At 41.9% G+C, this 25,171-nt stretch overlaps 1 protein-coding gene across 1 annotated transcript in view; it reads right to left on the reverse strand.

The window, feature by feature from the left end:
• MUSK (muscle associated receptor tyrosine kinase) overlaps positions 1-25,171 on the reverse strand; it is a 206,873-nt gene that overhangs the window by 124,114 nt on the left and 57,588 nt on the right. Inside the window, exons 3-5 of the mRNA XM_068234339.1 lie at positions 21,509-21,660; positions 14,564-14,691; positions 13,376-13,517 (exon numbers count right to left, since the gene is read on the reverse strand). Of these exons, the coding sequence (XP_068090440.1) occupies positions 13,376-13,517; positions 14,564-14,691; positions 21,509-21,660 (422 nt within the window). The remainder of the gene's footprint in view (positions 1-13,375; positions 13,518-14,563; positions 14,692-21,508; positions 21,661-25,171) is intronic.

Consider the following 25,171-nt stretch of genomic DNA (forward strand, 5'->3'; position numbering starts at 1 on the left):
ATGTCAAGTGACACATGTCCTTTTTTTTTTATCAACAAGAGCAAACCTAAAAACTTTACAGTTTTACACGATTTTACTGTACTCCTTACATTGTTAATAAACAAATTAGAAAAAAATGTAATAAATAGAAATAATTTGCCCTTATCTTCATTCTTTTTAATGTTAATGTATGTGTATTTTTTTAAGTAAACATGTAAAAGCATCCAATCAAACACATTTTTTCAATATAAGTGAGTTGTGTGTTGACTTAATGTAACAGTTTTGAAAACAGTCACTAGATGGCATTGTGTGCATTCACTACTAAATAGTGTTCCTATGATGCTTCCTGTTGTATTCAATTTAAACTTGTTGATTTTTTTTCCTGCCATGCTCATGTTGTATGATATGATATGTAGAAAAACCCCTCATCAGCACTGGTTTGTGACCGCCTCTGTATAAATTGCACACTTTTCTTCTGCTATCAGTATAGCCACAGCCATATACATAATATGCCTTTATAGGAAGCAATTTCATTTCCAGTGTTTACTATAAACTCAAAAGCCTGTTGGATTGTCTTGTGTGATTGTGTGTTGTTGGCTTGTGTTATTCATGCAGGCAATACTAAGTCCACACTAGGCACGGTTGCAGGACGGACACTGCAGTCCGGGATCAGAGGAAGTACCACCAGACCGCAAACTGATCAGTTTTTTAAAAAAAAAAGTGCATCAGTTTTGTATCAGTTTCCAGTCAGTTTTTTACCCCAAAAAACGGACAGAAAACGTCTCTATCATTAGGAAGGTAGTGGGAGGATTTTTTGGGCCAATAATAAAGTTCAGGCTATCCTTTTTTTAATCCGTTTTTGTTGCTATTTTGCCTGTGGAGATGGAGATGCGTTTTCTCATTGCTTTTCATTACCCATCCATGTATCCGTGGTCCGTAAAAATGCAGCAATTCCGGACCTTCCGTTCAGGTTTTGAAAACGGGTCCCCGCAAACGCAGATGGATCCGTTTTTTTCTTGGGTGAAGACGGCTGGTATTTTTAACATTAGTATCCGGGTCCCCGTTTTTCATCAGGGTTGAAAAACGCAGCCACGGATACGTTTTCGGACCTAGTGTGGACTAGCCCTAAGACCATATAATGAGAGAGGTCTCCATCTTGAGGAAGTACATATGCACATTACCCTTTACACCAGTGTTTCCCAACCCTGTCCTCAAGGCTCACCAACAGTGCATGCTTTGTGGAAATACACAGAGGTAGATAATCAGCTCTGCTGAGACACTAATTACCCCACCTGTGAATGCTTGTGATTTCCTGCAAAACATGCACTGTTGGTGGGACTTGAGGACTGGGTTGGGAAGCTCTGCTTTACACAATCAAATTCATACACATAAGTTTTCAAAGACAGCAATAAAAGGTCCTTCCTGATCAGCCCCCACATTAGTGGGAGAAGAAATCTTGCACATCATGCATCTAAACCAATTGCCAAGGAGCAAAAAAATATTGAAACTCACACCACTCACCTAATGAAAAAAAGGCTTAAATAGGACAGGGATACAGTATTTAGAAGCAACAGCCAGAAGCCTGGCGACAAGGATTTAACTGGATACTTATGAGCTTACTTCCATAGAAACTTAAAATAGGCTTGAGAGAGGTGCTAAAGGGGTGTGGCCGAGTCAGACATAGTATTTCTCTTGCTGTTTTGGAATTCGGCCAGGAAATGGAGAGGAGGTACATGTACAGGCCAGCAAGGCAATTTGAATTAAGCAAGCATAGCAAAGTTAAAGAACAACTGAAAGAGAAGAATATCTAATTCCTGCCATATTTATTTCCTTTTAAACAACCAGTTGCCTGGCAGCCCTGCTGATCTATTTGGCTGCAGTAGTGTCACACACTTGAAACAAGCATGCAGCTAATCTTGTCAGATCTGACAATAATGTCAGAAACACCTGATCTGCTGCATGCTTGTTCAGGGTCTATGGCTAAAGGTATTAGAGGCAGAGGATCAGCAGTACAGCCAGGCAACTGGTATTGCTTATAAGGAAATAAATATGTCAGTCTCCACATACCTATCACTACAGTTGTGTCTTAACATCATGAAGCTAAAGTTTGTACATATGTTAGACTAAACTTTTGCAGATTGCTGGCCAAAAGCTTTGTTCTCCTCACCCACCCTGCCCGCCACATGATGTCAAAACCACGCCTCTCCGCAGAGTAACAAAGCATTAGAACGGTGTCAGCCATGCATGTCATTAACGGAACTGGGTACTGATCCCCGCCGGGCAACATTCATCATGCATGTGTATGAACACTAACTTACAGTGGCTTGCAAAAGTATTCGGCCCCCTTGAAGTTTTCCACATTTTGTCATATTACTGCCACAAACATGAATCAATTTTATTGGAATTCCATGTGAAAGACCAATACAAAGTGGTGTACACGTGAGAAGTGGAACGAAAATCAGACATTATTCCAAACATTTTTTACAAATCAATAACTGCAAAGTGGGGTGTGCGTAATTATTCAGCCCCCTGAGTCAATACTTTGTAGACCAACCTTTTGCTGCAATTACAGCTGCCAGTCTTTTAGGGTATGTCTCTACCAGCTTTGCACATCTAGAGACTGAAATCCTTGCCCATTCTTCTTTGCAAAACAGCTTCAGCTCAGATTAGATGGACAGCATTTGTGAACAGCAGTTTTCAGATCTTGCCACAGATTCTCGATTGGATTTAAATCTGGACTTTGACTGGGCCATTCTAACACATCGATATGTTTTGTTTTAAACCATTCCATTGTTGCCCTGGCTTTATGTTTAGGGTTGTTGTCCTGCTGGAAGGTGAACCTCCACCCCAGTCTCAAGTCTTTTGCAGACTCCAAGTTGGTTTTCTTCCAAGATCGCCCTGTATTTGGCTCCATCCATCTTCCCATCAACTTTGACCAGCTTCCCTGTCCCTGCAGAAGAGAAGCAACCCCAGAGCATGATGCTACCACCACAATATTTGACAGTGGAGATGGTGTGTTCAGAGTGATGTGTAGTGTTAGTTTTCCACCACACATAGCGTTTTGCATTATGGCCAAAAAGTTCCATTTTGGTCTTATCCGACCAGAGCACCTTTTTCCACATGTTTGCTGCATCCTCCACATGGCTTGTGGCAAACTGCAAACGGGACTTCTTATGCTTTTCTGTTAACAATGGCTTTCTTCTTGTCACTCTTCCATAAGAGCCAACTTTGTGCAGTGCACGACTAATAGTTGTCCTATGGACAGATTTCCCCACCTGAGCTGTAGATCTCTGCAGCTCGTCCAGAGTCACCATGGGCCTCTTGACTGCATTTCTGATCAGCGCTTTCCTTGTTCGGCCTGTGAGTTTAGGTGGACGGCCTTGTCTTGGTAGGTTTACAGTTGTGCCATACTCCTTCCATTTCTGAATGATCGCTTGAACAGTGCTCCGTGGGATGTTCAAGGCTGTGGAAATCTTTTTGTAGCCGTAAGCCTCATACACACGAGGCACAGATGTCTCACAAGAGACAAAAGAAAAAAAAAAAAAGCGACAGTTTGTCGCCAGGTCCCTCTGTGCAGCAGCCGTACACACGGCGCACAGAGGGACAGAGATGCGGCGGAAGCTGTTGCCGAATGTTCCTCCTCCCCGCCGGAAGCTCCTTGAATGTTGTATGGGTTGCTGTCGCTAGTCCGCATACACATGTAGTACTAGCGACAGTTGCGACGAAGTTGCGGCGACAGCTGTTGGCGGCGATTGGCCACATCAATCGCCTGGCGACAGCTCTGACTGGCGACGGTTCGTGCCGCGAGCCTCATACACACGGGGGACCTGTCGGCGCCACATGCGCGTGCCAGGTGTTTGTGGCGACAGTTGTGCCCCGTGTGTATGAGCCTTAAGCCTGCTTTAAATTTCTTAATAACGTTATCCCTGACCTGTCTGGTGTGTTCTTTGGACTTCACGGTGTTGTTGCTCCCAAGATTCTCCTCTGAGGCTGTCACAGAGCAGCTGTATTTGTACTGACATTAGATTACACACAGGTGCACTCTATTTAGTCATTAGCACTCATCAGGCAATGTCTAAGAGCAACTGATTGCACTTAGACCAAAGGGGGCTGAATAATTACGCACACCCCACTTTGCAGTTATTGATTTGTAAAAAATGTTTGGTATCATGTATGATTTTCGTTCCACTTCTTACGTGTACACCACTTTGTATTGGTCTTTAACGTGGAATTCCAATAAAATTGATTCATGTTTGTGGCAGTAATGTGACAAAATGTGTAAAACTTCAAGGGGGCTGAATACTTTTGCAAGCCACTGTACTTTGGCAGTAAGTAAGGATAATCACTAACACCTAGGAACTGCAAACCAATACATTTTGTCACTGGTTGCTCTCTCTGGTCTATTCAGTGCCTTGGAAGTGGCTATCATGAAATGCTGCCTTAGCCATACACCCCATGTGATCTCACTCCCGACTTGTACCCCACATACTTCATACTGTGACCTCTGTATTGGTGTAGTAGATGTGGTGGAAGTGCCTAGCAGCATCACATTGTGGTGTGCACCGTGATATTGTACGCAGGCCCGGATTTACATCACAGGAGCCTAAAGGCACAGCTGTTCTGGCACCTTAGACTTCACACTCTTCGAACCCACAAACCCCCACTAAACCGCACCACAAGTGTGTTGGCTGGCCCAGCTGTCACCTAGTTGCTACTTTTCCTGCCTAATGCAGGTAGCTGCAGGCGACCCTTAAAAAGGAACTCAAGTGAAAATAATGTAATAATAAAGTGCTTAATTTTTTCAATAATTATGTATACATTTTTTAGTCAGTGTTTGCCAATTGTAAAACTTTCCTCTCCCTGATTTACATTCAGACATTTATCACATGGTGACATTTTTACTGCTGGCAGTTGATGTCACTGGAACGAGATGCTGCTTGCTTTTTTGGCAGTTGGAAACACTGTTATTTCCCACAATGCAACAAAGCTTCCACAGTGTGATGTCAGGACCTCAGAAATGTGAGGCACTGACATCACAAGTGGGAGGGGTTTCACCACAAAATCAGCCATACAGAGCCCCCTGATGATCCATTTGAGAAAAATAATAGATTTCTCATGGGAAAGAAGGTTTTAGCCACTGATTGGGATGAAGTTCAATTCTAGGTTACGGTTTCTCTTTAAATCGGTATTGTTACCATAAAAATAAAATTTTAACAGCAACTGGTCTAAGTGTTAGAGTGATAAAGATGATAAATCCTGCATTCAAAACTTGCAAAACTTTTTCTGCTTATTAGCTCAAACCAAATTGAACATCTCAATGGAGCAAAAAGTCAGGAATAGATTAGGCCTTAAAAGTGATGATTATGTGATACCTAACTGTTGGTGTTAATATTCCTCATTTTAAACACAAGATTTTTCCAGCTAATAAGGCCTTCCTGGGGTCTAATCTAAGCTACAAAACAATAACTGGGTACTTCAGTGGAACTGACTATCTGAATACTTCAATATAAGACATGCAATTAAACTATCCCCAATTTTTTTTTTCTTGTTGTAGTTTGTTATTCTAAAGCTTTTGCTTTGATCCTTTATTAAACGGATAGGTTACGTCTACCTTTATTATAGCACAATTTTAGTAAGCATGTACGCCTTTTAGATATGCAAGATCACTGATAGGGGCCCGTTCTGGCCATCTGGATCTATCAGGGATACATTTGGTGAAACTTCTCTTTCTGGTTACCTGGTCAGGTTCTGTTAAAACCAGATGGGAAATTTCGGTAGAGAAAATCAGAGTATGAAGAAATGTATTGAAAAGCATGCTAATATTCCAAGACTTTCAAGCACTAAATGTACAATTGATGTAACCGTTATATTATATATGACTGTTAAAATTTCCTTTTGAAAAATTAATAAAAAGAGTTTGATGAAAAAAAACTTTTTCTGCTGTTATGGTTTGGAGTTATCACACAGTGCCAAACAGTTGAATGCTGGGGGCTCTTTTTATCTACAATATATTCCTTCTCTTTCATTTATTTCCCTGCCTAGCTGCTTATCTGCAACACCTCTGCTCACTTGTGTTTACAAGCAAGGCTGAGGTGACTCAGTGATTGGAGAAGAAAATAAAAAAAAAGACAGTGCAGTTCCTAGTATACATCTCAGTGGGAGTGTCTGAAGACTCTGGGAGGAGGGCAGCTAATGAATACACAATGAGCAAGAGAAGGGAGGGGAAAACAAGAGTCAGGGAGGATATGATGTCAGCATTAGCTTGGCAAGATAGCCCCTGCCTAGAATAGGATTTTCTGCTTTTCCTTTATAAAATTCACAGGAATCATTATGTGGATAGCACAATACATATGTTATGTAAGTAGACGTAGTATTTATCTACTTATATATGTGTTTTTTTATTTCTAGGTTAGCATGGGTGTCGCTTGTTCTTTAATATTAGGTAGTCAAAGTAACCTACCATTTATTCAACCCTCTGCATAAGGAAGGAAGCGATCAGGGACAGGAGTGAGCCACCTCTCCATCATCAGGCGTGTGTAGGCATGCCCAGCCCTGATTGTATGGACTCACACATACCTGGCAGGGTATATGCTGTTTAATGGAGAGATCCATGCAGCCTTTACATGTTGGTGAGTGGAGGGCTGAGGGCAGTAGCATAGAGATGACAGTAAGGCTGAACAGATTTCGCTTTATTACTGTGGGGAATATAAACACACCTAAAGGCCAACTGAACCTAACATTGAGCAAGACAAATTTGAATAGCAATCAGGATGATAAGTCTATATAAACTATGCATAGATGCAAAGGAATGAACAGAATACCTTCTTGATTCCTCTCTTCTCTGGATTAAGCTGCTATGTAGTCAATCAAGTGTAACTATTCAAACCAAGTAGGACAAACAATAGATACCAGACTACATTTCCCAGAATCCCTGTTTGTCAGTAGCAATCACCATGCAGTTGACGCTCTAATCAGCATGAATGCTATGAAAACTTACCTTGTTCAAATGCGGGTTTAGTTGGGCTTAAAGTGTAATTTTGGTTAGGCTTATTTTTATGGACCAGACAGTGCGCTATGTCATACAATCTCAATCTCCAGCCACAGTAAAGAATTATTATTATTATTAATTTATAAAGCACCAACATATACAGTGGCACTGTTCAAAGCAAGAAACAAATATGGGTACAAAACAATACAGACAATGGTGTACAACAATACACAAAACACAGAATTGGTACTAAATATAGAATCAGTAATTACAGTGACCGAATTAATGTGATGAATAAAATGTATAACAAATTGCAAGACGCAAAATGAATAACTAATTCCAAGACACAAAAGGATGAGAGAGGAACTAGTGATGGGCTAGTATACAATATTCATTCCCAGAGGCAGTGTGTTTTTTTAAGTTATCTAGTAAGGAGTACAACTTAACCAGAGGTCAAAGGGGGAATGGCCCAAGTTAGAGCATATGCTTGTCTGAAAAAGTGAGTTTCGAGAGTGTTGGAAAATTTCAAAGATGGGGTTGGTATCTGGAAACTACTGAGATGATACAATAATACAATACAATAATAATACAATAACATTTCTATAGCGCTTTTCTCCCATAGGACTCAAAGCGCTTAGGCTCTCTCAGATTCGGTAATTAGTAGGATGAAGTATTCACACAACAAAAGTTATATTTCTGCAAATGCCAAACTGAACAGGTGGGTTTTCAGTTTGGATTTAAACACGTCCAGGGATGGAGCTGTCCTGATCTGTTGAGGTAAGGAGTTCCAAAACGTAGGGGCAGCATGACAGAAGGCTCTGGGACCAAAAGTTTCCAAGTGGACTCTGGGTATGACTAGATTTTTAGAACCTGTTGATCTGAGAATGCGGGGATTGCTACGCAGCTGCAACATATCTTTCATGTATCCAGGGCCTAATTTATTCAGCGATTTAAATGTCAGTAGGCCGATCTTGAATAGGACCCTCCATTCTATAGGTAGCCAGTGAAGGGAGTACAGGACTGGCGTTATGTGGCAGTGACGGGGTTGGTTGGTTAGCAGTCTGGCAGCAGTATTCTGTATCAGCTGTAGTCGGTACAAGACCATTTTTGGAAGGCCAGTGTAGAGAGCATTGCAGTAGTCCAGTCGGGATGTGATGAAGGCGTGGACTAAGGTTGGCAGATCTTCTGGGGGTATGAGGTGCTTGATTTTTGCAATGTTCTTCAGGTGAAAATAGGATGATTTCACCACAGCAGAGATTTGAGTTCTGAAGTTTAAATCCCAATCAATTAGCACTCCCAGGCCACGCACATGATCAGAGCTGTGCAGATCTGTGCCTCCTATTCCCAGTGGTGAAGACTGCAAGTTAAGTTGTTTTGTTATCATGCTCTGCCCTCCTATCAGAAGGACTTCAGTTTTGTCTGCATTTAGTTTCAGCCAGTTGTCATTCATCCATTGCTGTAGTTCACGTAAGCAGGCGTTTATAGTTAGAGTTGGGTCTGTCACACCAGGCTTGAAGGAAAGATATAGTTGGGTGTCGTCTGCATAGCAGTGGTATGTCAGGCCATGTTTTTGGATTAGTTTTCCCAGCGGTAACATGTAAATCTTGAAAAGCAGGGGAGAGAGGATTTAGTCCTGGGGCACCCCATACTTAAGTGATACAGGGGTGGACAGGAAGGGCCCCATAGACACTTTGTGGGTTCTGCCACTCAAGAAGGATTGGAACCACTGAAGAACTATGCCATCAATGCCGCAGTATTCCTGTAGCCTGTTTATCAAGATGTCATGGTCAACTGTATCAAAGGCTGCAGAAAGGTCTAGCAGTATGAGGATGGAGCACTCTCCTCTGTCTCTTGCCATGAGCAGGTGGTTGCATATTTGGATGAGGGCAGTTTCAGTGCTGTGGTGTTTCCTGAAGCCAGACTGGAATGGGTCATAACTGTTGTCTTGTAGGATTTTGGCTTCTAGCTGGAGGTAAACAGCTTTTTCAATTAGCTTGCCCAGAAAGGGGAGGTTAGAGACAGGTCTGTAGCTGGTCATTGCATCTGGGTCCAGGGAGGGTTTTTTGAGGAGAGGCCTGATGATTGCTTCCTTCAGTAAAGCAGGAAATATCCCTGATTTTAAGGAACAGTTTACAATTTTTAGGAATACCGGTACGAACAGGTCGGGGCAGTTCAACATGAACTGTGTTGAGCCAGGATCTAGGTCACAGGTAGTTAGGCGGACGTGAAGGAGGATGCTTGATGTGACTTCATCAATTTCTTTGAAGATGTGCTGGGGAGAAAGATTGTGGAGTGCTTTGCAGGTTAGGGTTAAGAGTTTGAAATGGATTGTCTTGTTAATTGGCAGCCAATTAAGAGCTTGCCATAGAGAAAGAGTAAAGAGAGAGATGAATGAGTTGAGCAGCCGAGTTCAGTGCAGATTGAAGCGGTGCCAGTCGGTTAGTTGGTAGTCCACAAAGTAGTATATGTCAATGGTCCAAGCAAGATATTATAAGAGCATGTTTTAACATTTTAGCAGTGTCTTGAGTGAGAAAACTTTGGATGTGAGAAATGTTTTTGAGTTAGAGATGACAAGAACTGGTTATTGAGTGAATGCAAGGAATAAAAGAATGAGAGGAGTCATATATCACCTATGAGCACTGTGTTTTGGGGACAGAAGTTATAGGAATGTTATTAACATTTATTGTTTTATTAGACAGCAGGGGCATACCGGTAACTAGAAATCTCTGGGCCCCCAGCAAAACTTTGGATGGGGCCCTCTCACACTCACCCATCCACTTTCTGCACAGGTAAACTGAACGGAGAACCAATGTTATTCAATTGGCTAGTGCACACTTGAATGCATTTTCCCCATGTATATAAAAACAGATAGCTGTGCAACACTGCGGGCATTTCCTCTATCAATTACATTAACTTCTGTGATAAAACGTGAATGTTTTCACACATACAGACACACATGGGGGTTAATTCACTAAACCGTGATAACTCAAATATCACACCTTATCCAAGATATCACACCTTATCAAAGTTAACATGCCTTATCACAGTAGCATAAAAAACGCTACGAACCTGCAAGGGCTCAAGGCAGGACGAGTGCCATTGCCAAATAGGAGGCATAAGTTCGTAGTGCATAAGGTGTGTTCCCAACCTCAGCTTATTACACTCACTCTGTCCATCTCTGATGGAGCAGAACTAGCTCTGCAGACTTCTCCAGCATCACTACAGTACAGAGCACTTGGGGAGTGGTAGAGAGGTTGGGCATTGTACACAAGTCCCTGCTGCACACTGAATAGGTCTACAAAACTTTGTATGATTCAGTGGCTGAGCAGATATAGTCATTAGAACAATTGTGCAGAAAGCAGAACGTTTTTTTCTCTCTGTGCCCTTAGTGGTCAGTCTCTCAGGACAGGGAAATTAAACTTCTTCCCCCACTGGACCCCCTGTGGCTTCTGGGCCCCCTGCAAATGCATCCCTTGCAGGGTCTATTGTTACGGTCCTGTTAGACATAGAGGTGGACAGAGACGGTGGAAAAATGATTTGTTCTGTTTTATTCATATTAAAGAGAACCCGAGGTGGGTTTGAAGAATATTATCTGCATACAGAGGCTGGATCTGCCTATACAGCCCAGCCTCTGTTGCTATCCCAAACCCCCCTAAGGTCCCCCTGTACTCTGCAATCCCTCATAAATCACAGCCACGCTGCTGACAAACAGCTTGTCAGAGCTGGCTGTGTTTATCTCTATAGTGTCAGTCTGCTGCTCTCCCCGCCTCCTGCAGAACTCCAGTCCCCGCCTGCATCCCTTCCCTCCCTGCTGATTGGAGGGAAGGGACGGGGGCAGGGACCGGAGCTATGCAGGAGGCGGGGGAGCAGCTGAGACTGACACTACAGATGTAAACACAGCCTCACAGCATGGCCGTGATTTATGAGGGATTGCAGAGTGCAGGGGGACCTTAGTGGGGTTTGGGATAGCAACAGAGGCTGGGCTGTATAGGCAGATCCAGCCTCTGTATGCAGATAACATTCTTTAAACACACCTCGGGTTCTCTTTAAGTTTTAAGAAGTGAGAGTTCATGAAAGAGGATATAGCAGTCAAGCAGTCAGGAACACGTGTGAGGAGGGAGAGGCATGTAAGTGGTATTGAAAACCAAATGAGTGGATTAGGTTGCCAAAACAAAGTTGCCAAGTGCATGTAAATGGAAAAAAGGAGGGGGCCAAGGACAGAGTCTTGAAGTACCCCCACTGACAAAGGGTGCAGAAAGGAGGTCTGATCTGAGTTAAAGAATGAGGAAGACCTTCCAGAGAGATAGGAAGATATCCAGGACAGAGCGATGCCCTTTATGCCTACCTACATTTTACCAGACGTTATGTAGTCTTACTGGGGGTTATACACCTTGGGCTTGATTCACTAAACCGTGATAACTCAAATATCACACCTTATCAAAGATAACACACCTTATCAAAGTTAAGATGCCTTATCAGAGTAGCATAGCGAGCACTACAAACTTATGCCTGCTAATTGGCAATGGCACTCATCCTGCCCTGAGCCCCTGCGGGTTCGTAGCACTCACTATGCTACTCTGATAAGGTGTAGGTGCACTATCTGAACACGTAAATGTTACCGATATTTAGTAAATACACCGTATGCATTTCAGCAGCACGTATAGTGTGTGACACACAAGAATGGTAGAAGTGCATAGACAGCCCTTCTACCATTCCCATTATATGCACTGCGCAGCAGTGCAATGCGCTATCACACTGCTGCATGCATCTTTCGGAAATTACCTCACTGACCCATTCACTGTAATGAATGGGATCAGCAGCGAGAAGCAAATGGTGTGCGATCGTACGTGTTGCGTTCCGATTGCACAGCCATGTGTGCTAATTGATCTGAATGAGGCCTAAAACACGTTCTCGCTTAACAAACCATACAGAATCTGGAATAGGTTTTGTACAGTAAATTTACTGTAGGGTTTAGTATCAGCCGCCACATCCAAAGGATAGTTACTCAGACACTCCAATTTTTTTTAAGTATAACAAAATGTAACTCTCTGAAGCAGGTTTGTTAGCTGCAAGGAGCAATATAATACTAAAATGGCAGTTAGCCCATTACACAAACATGAAACTTTGGCATGGAGTAAATTCCAAGAAATGAAAGGAACTGGGCAAGACATAAATATGCCAAGTGCATTTTTCACAGCATGGTTTGTAGACAATAAAAACAAGAGGCAGAGTTCATTCAATCTTTCACAATGCAAATGTGTTAGCGTTGGCAGCTTCAGAGATTGTACAAACAGCTCTCAGCCATCTAGTCCTCTCCTACGACAAAATGTCTGCAATGTGCAATCCTGGTAACCATGCGGGACATTGTTTTTCTGATATTATAACTGGCAGCAAAATAAGTGTTTACGTACACGATAATCATAAAAAATGTTATTAAACCCGTTATAAAACAAAACAGAAAAAAAACCTTTGATGACATTGTTGGTATAATCATTCTTTGATTATGAATGATTATACCAACAATGTCATCAAAGGTTTTTTTTCAGTTTTTTTTTGTTTTTTTTTTACAATAAACTGGACTCCCTATTAAATAAACAGCACTTATCACCAAACAGCATCTTTCCCACATTCTGAGACCAATAACTTTTTGCCAAACACAGTAGGAACTGTTGTTTGCAGATCTAGGCAGACAGCTTTCCATACAACTCAGAGTATCATGGTGTAGATTCCTCTAATAAACTAAGCATGGGCTAGACCCTTTCCCAGGTGCATAGCCTTGGTTTAGCCATCATGGCATTGGGGGTGAGTTATTACCAATAGTTTAAATATTAGTAATATTTCCTCACTTAACACTGAGCTTTATAGCGCTTTAATTAAGTCAAGTATGGAGACAGTCTTTGTAATTCACTAACACCAGAGCTAGATTCGTGCTGTACAAACTATTTTACACATATTTACACTATATATAGGAAAACAGGAAACAACACCTAAACAAAAACCTTTCCACTAGATAGGTGACTAACTATAATTTAAAACTGAAAATCATCTGTACTAGGTGCAAACCTAGTGTATGACCTGAGCAAAACAAAAATTACCAATTTTTTTACAGCACAAAATTCAAATAAGTGTTTGATCAGCACAACACATACATGTGGTCCCCAAAGCAGGACAGCTTAGACTGACCAAATCAGCCTTTCAATTTCACCTGAGCACCTATCTTAGAGAGAACACCAAATCCCAGAGTGGATTTGATAAAATGGCATTGCAGAGAAGGGAAATTTGTGACATGTAACCACCATCTATCACTTCCTCAGACTTATAGTCCAGTTACAGTAATGATCAGGTCCAATCTTCATTCTTCCTGCCAAAGATAGACATCAATAGCACATACATTATGAATGCACCTACCTTCCACTTCTAGCAGGGCAGGCTTCGAAATTGCAGTGCCAAGGCTATTCTTGGCCATACAGCGATAAAGACCAACATCTTCTCTCTGTACTTTTTGAATTCTTAGGTTTCCAGATTCTAAAATGGAGATACGAGTATTTTCCTAAAAAGTTTTAAAGATACATATTTAAAATATTTCCATATTATTATATAAATAATAACAGCTATGAAAGTTAAAAAAAAAATGGTATACCATAAACAACACATTCTCATAGTCACATAAAATAAACTTAAAATAAATATCAAAAGGTAATTTTACACAGTCAACTTCCTTCAACTAGTAAAAACATTAACAGAGTGCAAATCTCACTACTTTTAGATATGGAAGTCTCAGATCAGTTCTCCCTCCATTATGCTTACTAACTTTTGTTCTACGGTGAAGATGGGCTCTCCCTCTGACCTTGTGATGTAGACCAAAGGAACCATGAATATGAATGATGCTCACACTTTTCACTTGGCCATTAGTTTTTATCCTCTATGGAACAGGGCATCTCCTGGTCTCCTCCTCCCTATTGTTCAATTGCTGAGAGAAAGAGAGCATCAACCAGGAGATAACATGCACCAGATAGAATAAATGCCTTATAATGAGTGAGCATCAACAATAATACGGCATAGCCATGATATGTGAGTTCAGCCGTCCTACCTCAAAAACAGGTCAGGCAGGGGGCACCGGGGCAGTAAGAGTAGCTCCCCGGCCATCCCCAAGGACAATGAGCTAAAGGAAGAAAGCTATTGACAATCAATATTTTTATTGGTCATTGAGTGATGGGAAATGCTGGTAAATATTTACTGGTCATGCACATGTTGTACCATGTGCATGCGCAAATAACGGATGCATCAATATAATTTGTCAAGGACTAGAACCTAGGAAATCACTTTCACAAAAGATTGTTCGGAAAAACCATTGTGCATTTGTGTACATTACTTTAATGTTCCCAACTGATCGACTACAACTGATTGACTGAAAATAAGGCCACAGATTGCCTTACACATTAGACCTAATTAGGTTATTTTTGTGGAGACTCTTTGTAGGTACCCAAGTCTTGGACACACCCTATGTGTCCTATACAGAAACCATGTGCGTTCTTCCCAATGTTTCTGTCAGGCAACAGATAATTTTTAGAGTAACAAATATATATCAATTATTACCTTGACTGCATTCTCTCCTTTTACCCAGGAAACGAAAGGCTTTGGGTTTCCCAACGTATTGCACGGAAGAACAGCTTTAACACCTTCAATAAGTTTTACATTCACCGGTGCACGAGTGATTTTTGGCTCTAAAAACGAGAAAAGTATATTGAAAGACAGGTATTTGTTAACTACAAACAAAATTCTTGCGCTCCTGGTCCCAAGTTGTCACAAATAGCTGATTTCTCTACAGGTGTATACACTGCGACGCTCCGTGGTGGGGTTTGTTGCACAATGATCACTAGAAAAGAGTGGAGCGCGCCATAGTGTATTACATCAAAGGATGGACATTTATTGCACTTACAAGTTATACTCACAATGTTCAAAATTCAATTGAGCGTGTCAGCGGGCAGCCAGCCGCTATGGATCAGTGGAGGATAACGCGCTGTGGCCGGCAGCGCGGGTCCCGATGGTCTGGGCTCCGTCTCACTGGTGATGGGCGTGGCTTCGTCCCTCAGCACGCGTACGACGTCATTACGCGTTTCGGCGCTCTGCGCCTTCGTCAGATGACGTCGTATGCTACAAGGCGCAGGGTTATAGGCTTCCCCCAAAAGTTGCCATAGCAACCTGGGGAAGCCATAGAAAACTTTATTAAAACATGATTAAAATGCACAATACACGCATACTAATAGTCCTTTCATGGGGACTTGCGTGTATTAATGAGACAGCGCGTCATCCTCCATGATCTCACATGGGAATTAGCACATAAATGTATTTCCTTAAAGAGGAACAACACGGTGAAATCTGCGGCTGGTATTTAGTAGATGACACATATGGGATAAATACATTATAGACAGAAATAAATACTCCACATATGTATATACATATCCTAAAAGTTGTTAAAACATACATAACACTACAAAGTGGAACATAAAATCAACAACAGCCGGAGTTGAAATTAAAATTGTCAAATAAAAAATAAAAAATAAAAAATAGGTGTAAATATAAATACCGTGAATGCTTTAAATGCTAGGCGAGAATTATAACAATTCATCAATAGAATGAGGCACAAATGATGCACCACACATGGGCTTCTACTTTTAGCCCATGGACCGGTTCCCTAAGTCCAAATCTGGTTTGTTAACTGATGTTGATACTAAAGAGCCTTAACCAATTCCAGTGAAATATTACCAGTGTGTTGCAAATTCATATTTTTGACCTTTCCCCTTTTAAGTTATCGAGAAAGGGTCTATTAGCAACTCTGTTCTACTATTGGTAAACATTCACAGATCCTCCTGCCATGTTTGAGTGAGGCCACTCTGCATCAGTACAGCCATGCCGGCACAGAAAGCCAAGTATACAAGCAGCTTCTCCCTAGTGTGCAGGCATGGCCATATGCAGGCAGTACATGGTGATACATGAAGAGGAGCACATGTGCAACCTTCAAGAGGGTCCTGGGCAGCAGCGGTGGTCTGGAGGAGGATGTGGGAAGCCTCTGGAGTATCTTCTTAGGTATCTATTTTTTATCCTGTCTCGGGTTCTCTTTGAGTGCTAGTTCATAGTAATAAATGTGGCCTATTTATGGGTCTTTCCACTACAGCAGTAAAACTACGGTAAGCACATTTATGCCTACAAAATTGCCAGTCAAAAATGAAATGTGTGTTTGAAATGTTTTATATGTTGCTAAGGAAAAAAAAGAAATGTTGTATTACAAATCATAAAACAGAAATAAATAAAACAAATGCAGAGAAGCGCACCATGCATACTGGCTCTACATACTCTGGCACTCTTATTGACCTGAGGAAGCGGGCTTAGACCCGTGAAATGCATTTCCTGTGCAAAAATAAAATTCTCTTTTTTTTCCTATGAGAGTGTCCTTATAGAGGTAAGCCACCTCATTTATCGTTTTTACTTTTGTTTTTAACTCAGTTTTATAAACCCCTGGGCACTTCTTCCTCATTGAGCTTAGTCACCCCCCCCCCCACACCTGTTGTGGGTGGGGTTCAAAAACAGACCATGTTTGAAGCCGTTATTGTCTTTTAAAGAAGAAGCGACCACCACCAGTCCCACTCTGAGACACCTCGAGTGGAGATGGGTTCATTATCTCCACCTGCTTCCTGTGGTCGGTTGCCCCCGGCAACCCACCTTTGTGAGTAGCCTTTTTATCATTATATTGTTTTCAGTGTTACTGACATACTACACCATTTGGGCTCCCGATTTTTGTTTTGTCTCTTCTTTCCAGGGTGTCCCGACACCCCATCCACTGTGTATTGCTGAAAGGTTTGTCGACTAGTGGCCACATTGAGAACCTTTTAAGTAAATCTAGGACAGGTGTGTAGGCATCAGTTAACACATCCAAAGAGCTTTAAGCTGGCCATACACTGGCCCGATTTGCCGCCGTTTCGACAGCAGATTCGATCACTGGGATCGAATCTGCTGCCAATCGTTTGCGCTAAACGCACCCGCCGATCCGATTTTCTCTCAAAATCGTATCGGTCCGCCAATCGCACCGTGCGGGAAATTACCATCGATCGCCCGCGGGTAGGGAGCACGTCGCTAGCGGCGGCCGATCCGATACAATTATACATTACCTGTGCTGGCTCCCGGGCATCTTCTCCACGCTGCACCGCTCTGTTCCTGATTCCATCCCAGCGTACATTAACTTCCTGTGTCACTCCAGTGACCAGGAAGTTCAACTAGAGGGCGCTCTATTTGAACTTTCTGGTCACGGAGTGACACAGTGTACGCTGGGATGCGGTGCGGGGTGCAGCGCGGAGAAGAGGACCCGGAGCCAGCTTCAGGTAATGTATACGGGGGGGGGGGGGGAAGGGACCGAGAGTGTCCTTATAGAGGTAAGCCACCTCATTTATCGTTTTTACTTTTGTTTTTAACTCAGTTTTATAAACCCCTGGGCACTTCTTCCTCATTGAGCTTAGTCACCCCCCCCCCCACACCTGTTGTGGGTGGGGTTCAAAAACAGACCATGTTTGAAGCCGTTATTGTCTTTTAAAGAACAAGCGACCACCACCAGTCCCACTCTGAGACACCTCGAGTGGAGATGGGTTCATTATCTCCACCTGCTTCCTGTGGTCGGTTGCCCCCGGCAACCCACCTTTGTGAGTAGCCTTTTTATCATTATATTGTTTTCAGTGTTACTGACATACTACACCATTTGGGCTCCCGATTTTTGTTTTGTCTCTTCTTTCCAGGGTGTCCCGACACCCCATCCACTGTGTATTGCTGAAAGGTTTGTCGACTAGTGGCCACATTGAGAACCTTTTAAGTAAATCTAGGACAGGTGTGTAGGCATCAGTTAACACATCCAAAGAGCTTTAAGCTGGCCATACACTGGCCCGATTTGCCGCCGTTTCGACAGCAGATTCGATCACTGGGATCGAATCTGCTGCCAATCGTTTGCGCTAAACGCACCCGCCGATCCGATTTTCTCTCAAAATCGTATCGGTCCGCCAATCGCACCGTGCGGGAAATTACCATCGATCGCCCGCGGGTAGGGAGCACGTCGCTAGCGGCGGCCGATCCGATACAATTATACATTACCTGTGCTGGCTCCCGGGCATCTTCTCCACGCTGCACCGCTCTGTTCCTGATTCCATCCCAGCGTACATTAACTTCCTGTGTCACTCCAGTGACCAGGAAGTTCAACTAGAGGGCGCTCTATTTGAACTTTCTGGTCACGGAGTGACACAGTGTACGCTGGGATGCGGTGCGGGGTGCAGCGCGGAGAAGAGGACCCGGAGCCAGCTTCAGGTAATGTATACGGGGGGGGGGGGGGAAGGGACCGGCGGCAGAAGCAGCTCAACAGATTGTGATCGGTTTCAGGTTGAAATCGATTCACAATCTGTTTGCAGTAAAGGCAGCCATACGATCCCTCTCTGATCAGATTCGATCAGATAGGGATCTGTCAGTTGGTCGATCTAATGGCAAATCGACCAACTGAGACTTAAAGAGGCACTGTAGGGAAATATAGTAGAATGCAGTAAATTATTCAGAATACCCACTAGTAGTGTAATTTTCCTGGTTTCAACATCACAAATACATCCTATATTTACACATACTTGTATAATTGCATGCAACCCTGCCCTCCCAGTGATGCTTGGCCTAAGCTGATTAGATATGCAGAATATCCCCCAAGCATTCTGGGAGACCTGGTTTATTTTCTTAGCCATTGAGGACCAGAGTGTTAAACCCCCCTAAAGACCAGTCCCTTTTATGTTTAGATAGTATTTAAAAAGGAGCGCTGGACATAAACCAATGTCAACTTATATTGCTGGTATCAATTTTATTCTCAAAGCACCAATACACTTTAATACGATGATAATAAACAACTCACTCACTCAAACCATCCACACATGTGTAGGGACCACCTGATGCCAGATAAAAATGTTGCATAAAAACGCTAGAAAATCAAAAATACATATCTCATCAATAACTGTAAAAAATGTTTGTTTTTTTGTAGGCCCGCCTTCCCTCCCTTCGCTCGCCAATCCCCATGATCAGCTGTCATAGGCTTTGGCCTATGACAGCCAATCACTTCCCTGCCTCTGGAGGGGACAGCCATGTAACACGGCTGTCCCCAGTACAGTGCTTTCCTAGATCGCAGCGTTGTACAGGGTAATTAGACAGCAGTTTTGACGTCTAACAGTCTCCTAGCATCAGCGATCTCCTGCAAAACAGGACAACCAGCGTTAGGCGGTCCTGAGGCTGCCATCGTGGCCACGCTCATTGGCGTGACGCAGACGGCTAGTGGTTAAAGAGAATCTGAAGTGAAAATAAACTTATGATATAATGATTTGTATGTGTATTATTGCTAATAAATAAAACAGCACAGATATGAGTCTCATATTGTTTCCAGTACAGGGAGAATTAAGAAACTGCAGTTGTTATCTATGCAATGGAGCTTCTGTGAGCTCTGCGACTTTATGAAGTAGTAGACAGCACTGTCTTTTGAAGCACTTATCTCAACTGTCTCTCATTGTTTCTTCTTTGTTTATGGTTTTCCTGCAGAGAAAAGTTCAAAGGGTCACTAGCCTGCTCTGTGAAATCATTTAAAATGCTGAGTGTATTGTGGACCAAGATATAGAAGGGTCGGCACCACCAAGTAGTAGTTATAGCTCTTTATTCAGCAGTAACAGACGCTGTTTCGGGCTAAACAGCCCTTTATCAAACCGTGAGCGGTTTGATAAAGGGCTGTTTAGCCCGAAACAGCGTCTGTTACTGCTGAATAAAGAGCTATAACTACTACTTGGTGGTGCCGACCCTTCTATATCTTGGATTACAGTGGTCCCAAGAGACACTGGGACAGGGTCGTGGCACACCTCAGCGTTCCAAGGTGCTCCTCACTTCACCTTTTTGAGTGTATTGTGGAAACTGCAATTATTAGAGAATGTTGCAATGTTATAAAAAAAAGCTATATAACTGAAAATAAAAATATGAGACTAATTTATTTGCTACTAATGTTCTATTAATTATCCATACTACATAACCAATTCATTATATCAGGAGTTTTTTTTCAAGTCAGTGTCACTTTAAATATTTTGCAGTGATCACCTGACAGGACTAAAGCTGTCACCACCTGTGATAAATTGCAGAATGTTGGGGTGAAGATAGATTTAACAATGGGTAAACACTGACTAAATCATTTTAAAAATGAATATTAAAAAAAAAAGTCAATTGTATTAATTACTTTATTTTCACTACAGTTCCTCTTTAAGATATTTATTAAACAGGTCCTAGACATTACTTTAAAGTCTGAGCATTTAGTAACCACTGAACTTGATAATAGTTAACATACAAAGAGTAATGCTTGGTGAAATTTGCCTTCTTAAAACAGAAGGAAACTTGCAATAATTCAGTTATAAGTGAACATTTGTGGTTACCCACAATGCACCACTACTGAATATGCAAATTATCTCTTTTCACCTCTGTAAGCCAGACTAGCATCCAGAACTGCTGGTGTATAGGAAGCCTATAGCTTTAAATATTACACAGCCACATCAACCCCTCATGTAGACAGGCTGTTTTGGACTGTTGGTCCTCGTCAGTACATGGCAAGGATTAATATGGCTGTATGGGATAGGGCTTGGACCAGTACAACAGAGTAACCAAGCAGCTCGGGGTGACCCAAACCACCACCAATAATTTGCATATTCAGTAGTGGTGCTGGTGCATTGTGGGTAACCCCAAATGTTCACTTATAGCTGATTTATTGCAAGTATCCTTCTTTTTTAATATGGCAAATTTCACCAAGCATTGCTTATTAGTAGGAGGGCTTTTTGTTTAGTTTTTTTATCCCCCTATACATTCCTAATGGTTTGGGTCACCCCAAGCTGCTTGGTTACTCTTGTCATACAATGAGTAGCTGCTTTATGCTAAAACTCAGGCGTACCTGAGCCCAATAACACAGTTGTGTCCACTTTTCAGCAACACATAAGTGTTACAGATGTTGAGAAGCGGACAGACATGGACACAACACAATTGCTTTAGTGGGCTCAGGCACTAACTGTACTGTAGGTTTACAAACAATTTTTACTGTGATATGGCACTGAAACATTTTCCACAGCACTTTAAAGAGTAAATTGAATCATTTATGACACTACTGTTTCTCAGAGTGGCTCAACTTATAAATTCTGTGCCAGAGTCAGTGTCACTGTCTTTTCTGCCAGGTGAACATCCTGCTAGTCGCTTGGCCCCATGGTGCTTTTGGGGCTCAAGTATCGGTAATTGCACTGACAGGTTGTCATTTGACAAAGATTAATAATACTAACATATAATCAGATGATCCTATAAAGCTCACAATGCATTACTGAAATATATCTGAGGGATGCAATGAAAAGAGAATCATACTTCAAATCTTAAAGAGGAGCAGAAAAAATATGACAGAACTGTGAACTGTTTTTTCCAGAGAGAACAACACCCGGCACAACATCATTGTATTACTACACTTACTCATTTTCACTTGTAAAGCCCCGCAGCTTTCGGCTGGGTCTCCTACACCATTTTTGGCCACACAGCAGTACACACCATCATCGCCTTCTTCCACGCTAAGAATGGTCAGGAGTTGTCCATTTTCTCGAATGCTGTAACGTGTGTCAAACAACCTGTGGACAGAACATTGACTTTACCATTTTATTTTGTGTGTCTAGCACAAGAAATACACACAGAGCCATGATTAATTGCAACCCTTCAGCTTAATATGCCTGTTTTGACTGCAGTCGCTGGACGGGATGCATCCTGCTGGGCAGTGATGAAGAGAGAGCACACCAGAAGCCACGGCTGGTTTTATTTAACCCCCTTGGCGTTATGATTCTTTCAGGGTCTAAAAGCAGTGCAATTTTTTTGCACCCTTTCAGGCCCTAAAACCTTGAAAAAATCATGCTGCTAGAGAGATCTGCAGCAGTCTCACCTCCCTGGCTCCAGTGCTGCAGTTATGCCTCCATCCTCCAGGTGGCGCTGCAACTCTAAAGTGAAATTGCAGCGATCTCACCAGAAGGAAACAGAGCCCCGGAGGAGAGGAAGAAGAATGGCGGCCAACGTTGGGATCCCTGGGAGCTATGTACAAACGCCCGCTGCACGCTATACTCTGCACACAGCCTCCGGCAGCTACCCCCGAGCAGAGGTCGGGATTACCGCTCTTAGCTGTGGTTTTCCGCCTCGACCCTAGCTCGGGGTTACCGCCAAGGAGGTTACATAAATAGGGAAATGTGCACATTTTGCATTTCAACACTGGGGTGCACTACCAGGCCACCGAGTCAACAAGTGCCATTGATGAAACTAATGCTGGGAATACACGATGTGATTTTTCAGTCAATTTACTGTCCGATCTTATTTTCGATATATATTATCTTTTCTTATCAATTTCCATTCACTTCTATGAGAAATCGATAAGAAAAAACGATACAAATAAGATCGGACATGTCAGAAATTATCTATCAAACCACCACGTCCTGGTGTGCAAAAATCAATAAATTGTCAGTTCTGGGCATGTTTTGCTTCCCCTATCCAGCCTTAAAAGGTAACCCCCATGTTAAAACCATGTGGGCTGGTATTGGTCAGGGAGCAGCGCCACACGCTTGTTCGCTCTGCTTTCCTCATCACCCAAACTGCATAGTGGGTAATAAGTCTTCAAAGGTAGGGATAGTAAAAATATAAAAATATGGAATAAAATCATTATTGAAGGTTTCAGAGCTGTTGAGAAATTGTTCAAAAAATACACAACATTTAACAGTAAGGTGAAACAGTCAGCAGTTGCTAGCTATCTAACTACAGTCTTTTATGAATGTGTATCAGTAGTCTCAGCATAGCACAGACAGCTGCGGATGCAAGGCAAAGACATGGTTATGCGGGAAACTGCATGTAATGAAGGTTTACCTTGTTATCAAAACATAATGACAATTGTCTAAAGGCTGTTAACATGTATAGCGGGAGTGTTCTGTTGGTGAACATGTGCTGGGCTTTATTGTGTACATGGATTGTATACTAAATGGGGACCGAGGATTGCTGTACTAGCCAGACTCTAAATAATGTAAACCTTGCGGCTGTTTTTGATCACAGTCAACTTCTCAAACTGTTTCAGCCCCCAGTTTTGAATTTTGACTTTTATTAGGGTTGATCTATTACAGTAATTCGATGTGCTTGTTTTAGGTGATGATAGAACTCTTATCTATATCTATATAATATTATATATATTATATCTATATATAATTCATTAAAGCATTTTTACGTGAAGCTAGTTTTTAAGTTTTTAAGTCAGATCTATCAAGTAACCCCAGGAAACATATACATGGTAATGGATAGGCATTATTGAGAACAACAGGTTAAGTCTTATTTTGACTGAACTCTTTTTACTTCTGTAATGAAAATAAAGTAATGGATAAAATTGCTTATTTTTTGCAACATTCATTTATAAATTATTTAGCCAGTGTTTGAGCATTATAAAACCTTATCTCACATTTTACGTTAAAGAGAACCCGAGGTGGGTTGTAAGAATGCTATTAGGACACAGAGGCTGGCTCTGCATACAATGACCAGCCTCTGTTACTATACTGTGCCCCCAAAGACCCTACCCCCCGCGCTCTGCTGTCCCTCTTTTTTGGATCTTTTACTGCATTCTACTACAGTATATGTCACTACAGTGTCTCTATGATTCTCCTCCACTTGTTTTCTTGCTTCTCTCATTCCTTCTCATAAAACATAATTAAGCATTGTAACAATGTCTTGCCGTACTTGTTAAACTTGTTAATACGTTCTTGGAAGTTAATGTTCCTTAAAGGATGTTGGAGAAATACCAAACACTGTAAGTCAATAGCTATTACCATTATTACATTAGCACTAATATAACTTTGTAATGTAACCAGTAATATTAAAAATGCAGGGTCGCTGCACACCGCTCCTGTGTTGTTGTTTTTTACCACAAAGTGCACCTGGCTTGGTGAGGTTACTGCGTCTCTGGTGGGTTTAGTATCTATTTCATCTGCTTAGCTGTTTTAGCAGAGGGTTTAGTAACACATGTGATGTTTGATCCAAGCGGGTATCAGTAAAATATGAAGGGACATCTTTACATTTACACACATCCCTCAGCAACTGGTGATATGGACAATTCTGCTAAACTGTTTAGACAAGCAGAAGGTGAGCAAACGGAAAATGTTATGCTTAACTGTTCTGTGCAAGCAAAATTTAGATAAACTCATTGGAAACACATCTACGTGCTGACAACTGCCAAAAATGTGTTTGATGAACTTATTTCATTTTTTTCTCTTTTCTATTCTAGGAAAAGCCTCGAGAACATGCCACTGGGATCCTGTAGATTCTGTCCCGTAGCTTGGATAGAATAGAAATCCTCTCTATAAGTTATACTACAAAAGTGCTGTATATAAACAGCACAGGTAATTCATTGTGTAGAGGGCATCACCGTGCAACTGCATTCAAGTAACAAATGAACTGTCCACACTAGCCATGGTATATCCCATCCTACTTTCTGCAATTATTTTGCTTTATTGAAATAGACCAAATTCCATTCGAAACAGCTTATGAATATGCATGGGAAGAGTAAAGGGAACACTGCTGCTATCAGCTTTAAAGGACCACAATGGCAAAATATTTATACATTCTGTTACACTATAGTCATACATGTGATAGCAGTACAATGATACATAGCAGCAGAATGAAATCCTCAGTGTAGTTTGTGTCAAAAGCCACTCATAAATGCCACTTTTTAGTTGCTAGTCAATCTACTATGAAAGCTTTTCATTATTCAAAACCCATGTATCTAGAAACCTATTCAGTCAGCAATAAAAATGTGCAATAGTAATATCAATGATCATCAAGACTGGACTTATACTTTTTGTGCCCCTAGGTGAAGTATGTTGAGTCTCTCCTTTCTTGTGCAGCAGCGCCCCTTCCATTTCACGTGCAGCCCCTAATACCATGTGTTTCATTCATGTACAGTAGGCCCTCTCTATCATGAACAGATCCCTTGAACATCAGTTTCCCTTTTTTATGTGTTGCTCCCCATTTCAGCCTCCGCTTTTATATGTAGCAACCTCTTTTTTTGCCAGACCGCATGCAAGGATGAGGGCAGGGGGACAGGTGTGTGCACGCATGTTGCAGGTG

The sequence above is a fragment of the Hyperolius riggenbachi genome, chromosome 1, assembly GCF_040937935.1.
Source record: "Hyperolius riggenbachi isolate aHypRig1 chromosome 1, aHypRig1.pri, whole genome shotgun sequence".
NCBI classification, from domain to species: domain Eukaryota; kingdom Metazoa; phylum Chordata; class Amphibia; order Anura; family Hyperoliidae; genus Hyperolius; species Hyperolius riggenbachi.